We start from the raw sequence: 8,081 nt of genomic DNA, 5'->3' as shown, positions 1-8,081 counted from the left end.
AGCCCATTGTGTAGATTTGTGCTTAATTACAAACAAACAAGCGGAATTAAACTAAAAAAAGATTAATTGGATTTGAATAATAACGTAAATAAGGAAAACCTGCATTTGACAAAAGATAAGTTAAAACAAACTTTACTTGAGGTTGAACTGTAGTACAGTAAAATAAATTAGAATGTGCTTGATCAATGTGAACTGAACGAGAACTAACTAGCACGTTTTGATTCCTCCAAAACAGAAACTAATCTACCTGAAAACGTCAAATTTTGTTGATAGGTCACCTTCTCTTTATTACCGACCAATCATCAAGTTGGCTCAAAAGTATCTGGAAATATCTCTGATCCACGTGACTGTTGCAGAGAAGTCCTACATACTTTAAGTCAAGTAGGACACAATATAACTATCCAATAAACCAATAGATACATTTTACAATTAATCATTATTTTCTATGGAAACTTAACGCCTTACACTGAATATAACTCACGACATCGACTCAACTTAACATGCTCCGAATTAGAACTTTAAAAAAAAATGTAGATCTGAGGTATATAGATGTAAAGTATATATACTAAGATAAAGTAAGATATTTGGTATTTGCATACTACAGTTTACATGCTAGATGAACAAGGAGGGTGTGTTATTGCTGCAAGGTTTGTTTAAACGTAAAAAATATACGACTGCAGTATTCAAACACGTGATTTTCGCCGTCTCAGTATCATTTATCAGCTACCAACCTGCGCAATCTTTATTTTCTAGCTTGAGACTTTTAATGGAATATTTAAGAGTCACGCGCTTAGAATGTGAGAGCTATAATCTGGTCTCCTTGTTATTTTTAAAGTAATTTTTATATTATGATCAGTAAAGTTCACGTGGTCAGTTGATTAAGTTAATTAAGCACAAAGCTACACAATGAGCTATCTATGCTCTATCTACCACGGGTATCAAAATGTTAGAACCAATGGTTTCTGTTGTGTGCAGTTATACAAAACTGTTATGTTTGTGTTCAAAACCTAATAACAAGCCTTATCTCAATTTCTGTCTGTCTGTCGGTAACGCTCGCGAACGTGTTTTTGTTCGCTTTTCACGGGAAAACGAGTGCACCGTTTTCATCAATGTCGACCATATGGAGTTCCCAGTCTGCTCCATTTCAAGGAATGCTCCGATGGCCCAAGTGATCCGAGAATGCTCACTCATAGTGTGGGACGAATGCACCATGGCCCACAAACTGAGTATTGAGGCATTAGACTGCACCTTAAAGGACATAAGAAACAACAACAAGACTATGGGGGGGGAGTCACGGTGTTGTTCTCTGGAGATTTCAGACAGACTCTGCCCGTTGTGGTGCGTGAGATGCGGGCGGATGAGATAAATGCCTCTCTAAAAAGATCTTTTATGTGGTCGACCATTCAGCATCTCTCCTTAACAGTAAATATGAGAGTTCGTTTTGGGGAAGAACAAGGGGTTGAGGAGTTTTCTGAGGTCCTTTTGAAAGTTGGGGATGGGACATTGGAAAACACCGATGGTCTCATAAACATCCCTCCTTCACTCGGCACAATCGTCGAATCACAGGAACAACTGATCGACAGTGTTTTCCTAGGGGTTCATGAACTGCTCAACTTGGAAAGTGCCTGGCTCTGTGATTGTGCCATCCTCACGCCCACCAATGAACAAGCAACGGAGATCAACAAGAAGGTGATGTCTCTCTTCCAGAGCGAGGAACGAACGTATAAATCTGTTAACACAGTTCTTAACCAGGACCACGCCGTTCACTACCCGGCAGAGTTCCTCGACTCAGTAACAGCACCTGGATTACCTGCCCACGAGCTCACGCTTAAGGTCGGAGCTCCAATAATACTCCTTCGCAACTTACACGCTCCCAAGTTGTGCAACGGAACGTGGCTTCGGGTTCGTAGTCTGCCAAGATACGTCATCGAGGCAGACATCCTCACTGGCTGTGGTGCTGGAGAGCCAGTCTTCATACCGCGCATCCCCTTGATCCCAAGCAACTACCCGTTTGAGTTCAAGCGGCTGCAGTTCCCGGTCAGCGTCTGCTTTACGATGACTATCAACAAGTCACAGGGCCAGACATTGTCCACTGCCGGGGTAGAGCTCAGTGGATCTGACTGCAGCTATATGTAGCCTGCTCAAAAGTCAGATCTTCTCGCAGCCTATTTATCCATGCCCCAGGTGGACGTACTTCCAATGTTGTCTAACAAGAGGCTCTTCGGTAAATAAAACTAATTTTTTCACAGATGTGTGATACACTACAAACACACAAGTACGACTCATCACAATTTGACATTTTCCGTTTTTTCTAAGTGACGCAGTTAACACATGGTCCACAGTATCTTTTGTTAACTTATATTTAATTGTTATAATAATGTACAATAAAAAATGTAAAATGTAATGTAAATAAAGTACAAGTAATTTGTTTGTTAATTGTTAAATTAATGTATTATTTATACACACAACCCGTAAGAAGGACGGGTACACAGCTAGTAATATATATTAGTTAAACATTTTGGCAATATGGCGAGTACTTTCTAAATTTAAATGTTTATCTTACACGAGAGCTAACAAACAATACGAGCGCACAGTATTGTTCTGTACGACAACAAATTCATTAATTCTGTTCAAGATAAGAAATACTTTGATTAGTACGTGCAACATAACATATTAGAAACTTCGATACAAGCCGGATTAACCAAATCAACCATATTTTTGGCAGAGCTTACAGAGCATATACATGTAGAATGTAATCTAATATTACGTTTTAGGTGTATAAATGTGTAAGAAAGTACGTTCATTGTTCTTACTATGGTGACTAAAATCTTATCAAATATACAAATTCTGAAAGCAATAAATTTACTTACGGTTATTTACCAAATGGCAGAGCGGTTTCCCAGTTTCATAAGCGTAAGGGTAGGAGTCTTTGAACATACAACCACAGAGTTCCAGTGTCTTATTGGCGTGACATTCGGAGCGACAAAGCTTGAAAACGACAAACATTGATTTTTTTCTCCCATTCAACTAATTCTGCACTAACTAACAACTATACTGGGTATATTTTCTATTGTTTTCTTAAAATTATTGGAAGCGGTAAATGAACTTAATCTTTTTTACGACCTCATGAGCAAAATATATACAAATCAATCACTGAATCGCGTATTTTATATTTTTTAGAAAGAATTAAGACTTGTTACCAAGCGTCATGGTAATATTGAATGAAGATATGCTCTGTAAAAAGCTTCATCTTAAATATTTATACACATTTCTGAATACATGCATTATTTGTTTTGAGTCTAAGCTCATAAATATTTCCAAGTTTAGGGTAGTTTTCAAGATTCAAATTGGATTACAGAAGACCCTAAGAAGACTTATGCGAATTCCATTACCTCTTTGTTCAAAATTCCTTTCCTAAAGTGTGTCCTCCCGAAGGCTTCATAGTCTGTACATTGTTCAGAATATGTTCGTACAGTTTCCTTCTATTTAGAGATATAACAAACAAAACTTACTACGTCAACAAAATATTTGTTTCACATCTAGATGGAAGTTAGACAGACACCAGATGTGATACGAAGTACTTGAAATACGATGAGAAGAAGAACAATAATGAATTCTGGGAGGGAAAACTATCAACAACAACAATATTAGTTCTTCGATACTTTTTTTTTTCTTCAGTAAAAATATTCCAATAGTCAGTTTGAATACGGTATTTTTTCTGCCGTCATAGGATCTATGTAATAGCTGGGATATGAGCATTTCATTCATAATCATCCCTATTGTACATCCAAAAATTAGTACAGAATAGATAACACAATAATTAGTAATGAATTTACATTTTAATGATTCAGTTTTTTCATCTTATTCAATGTTAAAACTATATATATTCGAAAGTCAGTACTGCGCAAGTAAGTAGGCAATAGAATATCCACTAGAATTATAAGTAAAATCTACAAGTCCTACTGCATTTTATGTGTATTTTTATATGCACGGAAACTACATACAGTCGTCTTTTGGTTGTTTGTCCCACTGTCCCGAGAAAAGTTTTCGGAGGCACAAAACGTCCCAGTTTTAGGATAAAGACATCAAACTGTCAGTCACAACGAATCACGAGTGTAATAGGCCTACTTGACTTGCTCATCGCTGTAACACGTACTCTCCTACCGCTAAACTCTCTCGAAAGTTCCGTTTGTGATACAAATATTGACGTTTATTCTTATAGATTTTGTGGAGACGAATCGAACCAGGAACAAACCACTACAATATATAGACATCAGCATATGGATACCTACCAGAAGTAGATATTAGAGAATTTTCTGTTAGTCTTAGGGTGACCAAATTTCCAAACCGAAAAGCCGGGATAGCCCCTAATTTCAAAATGGTTATTACAAATTTGATATAAATTAATTTTAATTTAACTTACTTTAGATTTTTTGAACTGTCTCACAATGTTTCCAAATATATTAATATTGGCGTTGTGTTTGAAATAATGTCAACTACTTTTTTGGTAATAGACGTACATTCACCAACTGTTATAAATCCACTATAGTACCACTAACTAAAAAACCTGTACATATCTGGATTTCTCACCGCGATGTGTGTGTGTGTGTCTGTTCCTTATACGTTTCCACATTTCTTGATCAATCAGCGACATCCATCTAATTTCATATTGATAGAATTCTTGAAAATATTATGTCTTTCTTTTCAGTATTGGTACCGTTATGTATCTTTCTTGTATTTGTAATGTTTATTATGTTAAGAAACAAAATAGAAGCACAATTTCCTATCCTTTGTTACAAATGAGGTTATATTTCACCTGGTCTAACGGACGGGTACTCCAACTAGTAACACATAACTTTTTTAACCTCCAAAAGTGTAATTTCTTTATTTTATCACCTTCTCATTTTTCTATTGTTTTTGTTTCCAACTTATATATACATATACAATGTTGTTTTAAGCTTAATTTATTGTTCTTTTAAATTGTAATTTATTTTAAAGTATAAAATTCATTAAAACTGCAGCAACACCATTTTCTTTTTAAAACAGTAGAGGGCGGTTTCGTACCTGTGAAATTATAAACCAGTAACTGGTGCCTCTATCTAATAAATATGCATCTTCCATAGTTGGTGCTGTGTTGACTGGCCCAAACTTCTGTAGGTGCTGGTTCTTTTTGTCGTAGTAGAAGTCAGGATTCAAATGATACAAAAGTCGTAATGCTTTTTCTACACACGTAAAAAAACGCAAAAGTTATACCTTATCCACAGTTTAGTAAAAAACAGTTAACTTTGCTTATTTAGTTACCAGCTCACAATTATATACTGCTCTCAAAGTAATCGCAATACAACAGATAAATATAAAAAATGGGGGGGGGAGTCATTTCACTAACTTTCATGACATGTGATGGTTTAATAATTACATATTTCAAATCATATATATGTAAAATAGCATAGCATATTCAAGACACATTTTGTCTTCCACAAGTCTGCCTAGAAGGGTTTTCATTCAATACCAGAACTTGTCCGTTGGGTGGTGGCGCGAAGTTCAACCCTAATTTCTACTAAATATACGTGAACTGTTGATGAGTTAGCACATTTCAACCGTAACAACTATGGAAGAGCCAGGGATTTATGAGGACATGGGATTTCGACTTTGTATTTTGTATTTATTAAAAATAGTAATTCCCCGTAAACACAATACATTAACTAGACGTTTTACATTAAGGCTTCGGCGAGACGGCTACCTCTCCCAAACCAAGTAGCACCACTGGTTTCATTGGCATAGATACATATTACTAAGCTTATAAGCAAAGCAGAAAACTTTGTATCTCTGAATATTTAAAAAAGTAGATAAAGATTGGCTTGGAATATAAAACAATACTAAATAAGCATGTGGAGTCACATGAACTATTAATAATTTGTTTTGAGAAAAAGAAAAGCGACCCTAGATGTAATATGTTAGAAAGCATGAGGGGCAGATGATATCTTTTTTTGCGTTTGGTTCATGAAATGTTATTTTATTCGATTGGTAATAGTTCTTCAATAATCGTACATACCCTTGTCACTATCTCAGCCCTCCAGTGGCTCAGCGGTATGTCTGCGGACTTACAACGCTAGAATCCTGGTTTCGATGCCCGTTGTGGGCAGAGCACAGATAGCCCATTGTGTATCTTTGTGCTTAATTACAAACAAACAAACACTATCTCAATAATAAATATCCATCGATACGTTTTGAAACTTCTACTTCAGTTACGTATCTCTTCCTTGTTATGATAAGCTGTTATTCTTTACAGCGCAAAGCTACACAGTGGACTATCTGCTTTGTCCGTTACGAAAAGTCCAAACACAGAATTTAGCGTCATAAGCTCCTGATCCTCCAGCTACTAGACATTTACTAAAGTGAACAATGTTCTTGAATTCGAACTCATGGTAGACATCTTATTATAACCGGTAAGTTTAAACAGTTAGCTGGCTTGATTACTGCAATTTTTTGTATATTAACTGGAAACTGTCTGACCATGTACAGGGACCATTTTGTTTTAAGATTTTTGCCAGAAGGATAAAAACACCTCAGCTAGTATAATATAAACTACAATGTGGTCCTCCAATTATTCTATAAATTGTTGTTATTGTTTTACCGCAAAACTAAACAATTGGTTATCTGTGCTCTGTCCATCGAGGGGAATCGAAACTCGGAATAGCTTGTAAGTCCGTGGACTTTCCATTTTTTACATTTTGTAATTGCCTTGCCCACGCAATTCTTTTATTGTGAAAAGGTAACAGCTCATTATTTTGTACAATGTTTGTGTAACTATACCAATTTTTAAGATGTACATTCAAATCTTAATATAAAGATGATCCATTGTGTGCGTTAACTATCACTACCCTGGCGGAAACCCGATGAGGGTCTGTTGACAGAAATTATTTTGATTTGACGAGCTTTCCACCATTATTATATTTTCTCTTTCCTTTTAACAGTCACGATTTTCAAACATTTTCATGTCATGTAGTAAATGAAATATTATGTAAGTAGGCTACAGAATTTAAATTCTGGATAAAACCAACCAGATAACTTGTACAATAATTTGATTCCTACATTACATAAAAATGCAAATATAAATTGTACAAAGAAGGAAAACAATTAAAAACAAACAAACAGAAACTGTTGAAGTTTATCAACCGTTTATCTTTAACAGAACTATACAAATAAAAGTCGCATCTTAAGATTGTACTGTATAGATATAAAGTAAGTTAGGTCGCTATCATATGCTATCAAAAAGTTCATAAACCGAAGGTTATTTGTAAGTAGCAGGAAAGAAACAATTATATTAAATACCTAACTATTTTTATATTTGATGCTTGCCACTTAACTTTATATATACTAAAAACTAGGCATGATATAGAATATAAAATAATTAATACAGACCAGATTGTATAGGTGTCCTGTGAACAGTTGCAAAATTATCCCAGTCTATGTTGAAACTCAAGCAGTTGCCGTAATGAGAATCGTAGTACTCAGAAAACGGACTGAAACATACATTTTGATTGTATTAGCGTAAGATGTTCATGACTATATTTACACATTATTGTTAGTATTTATAATTTACATTCACCAAAGAGGCGATTGGTTGCTTCTCTTATTTTTCATATTTCCGAATTAGACAGTTATTCTTGAATCATAAAGGTTCGTGTCCTGGCTAGATATATCATTTTGTGCATAAGGTGTTGTTCAAATGAACAAACGTTACCATTAGAAACAATCTGCGCTTCATCGTAACTCTATGAAAACGTGCAGCGATTCAAATTCACAGCACTGAAAGCATACTACCAACAAGTAGTACAATCAAACAATGAGAAACAAAATACGTCTCATACACCTAGCCTCTCAATGACACGGCAGTAAGTCTGAAGTGTTATAACGCTATAATCCGGGTTTCGATACCCGTGCTAGCTAATTGTGTAGAAATTCAAACTCATATACTTCAACATTTTAAGTTTTATAAGCTATATCAAATAGTTTATAATTTATAATAACAGCCTTAAGAATTTACTGATCCTAATGTTGCACTTAAAATGAATTACACG

The 8,081-nt window shown here is 35.2% G+C and overlaps 1 protein-coding gene and 1 long non-coding RNA gene across 2 annotated transcripts; one reads left to right on the top strand and one right to left on the bottom strand.

The window, feature by feature from the left end:
- The first annotated feature begins 1,347 nt into the window (after positions 1–1,347).
- On the top strand, positions 1,348–2,120 carry LOC106477810. Its single transcript, XM_022381251.1, has 2 exons — positions 1,348–1,833; positions 2,043–2,120. The coding sequence occupies exons 1-2, from the start codon at positions 1,348–1,350 to the stop codon at positions 2,118–2,120; spliced, it is 564 nt and encodes a 187-aa protein (XP_022236959.1).
- Positions 2,121–2,131: 11 nt separating this feature from the next.
- Positions 2,132–7,785, bottom strand: LOC111084581. The gene is made up of 3 exons (XR_002609624.1): positions 7,775–7,785; positions 5,605–5,606; positions 2,132–2,261 (listed from the first exon to the last, which is right to left on the bottom strand). It is a non-coding gene; the product is annotated as an uncharacterized LOC111084581 (long non-coding RNA).
- Between the last annotated feature and the right edge of the window lie 296 nt (positions 7,786–8,081).

Source organism: Limulus polyphemus, unplaced genomic scaffold (assembly GCF_000517525.1).
Source record: "Limulus polyphemus unplaced genomic scaffold, Limulus_polyphemus-2.1.2 Scaffold80618, whole genome shotgun sequence".
In the NCBI taxonomy this organism is placed as follows: Eukaryota; Metazoa; Arthropoda; class Merostomata; order Xiphosura; family Limulidae; genus Limulus; species Limulus polyphemus.
The sequence above is the reverse complement of the archived record's forward strand: the minus strand, read 5'-3'. Positions and strand labels throughout refer to the sequence as shown.

Bases quoted from the DNA above. Each gene is read 5' to 3' on its own strand.
- LOC106477810 (XM_022381251.1), top strand. From the start codon at position 1,348: ATGCGGGCGGATGAGATAAATGCCTCTCTAAAAAGATCTTTTATGTGG. The intron at 1,834-2,042 runs GTCGGAGCTCCA...GTTCCCGGTCAG, and splicing joins CCCACGAGCTCACGCTTAAG to CGTCTGCTTTACGATGACTA.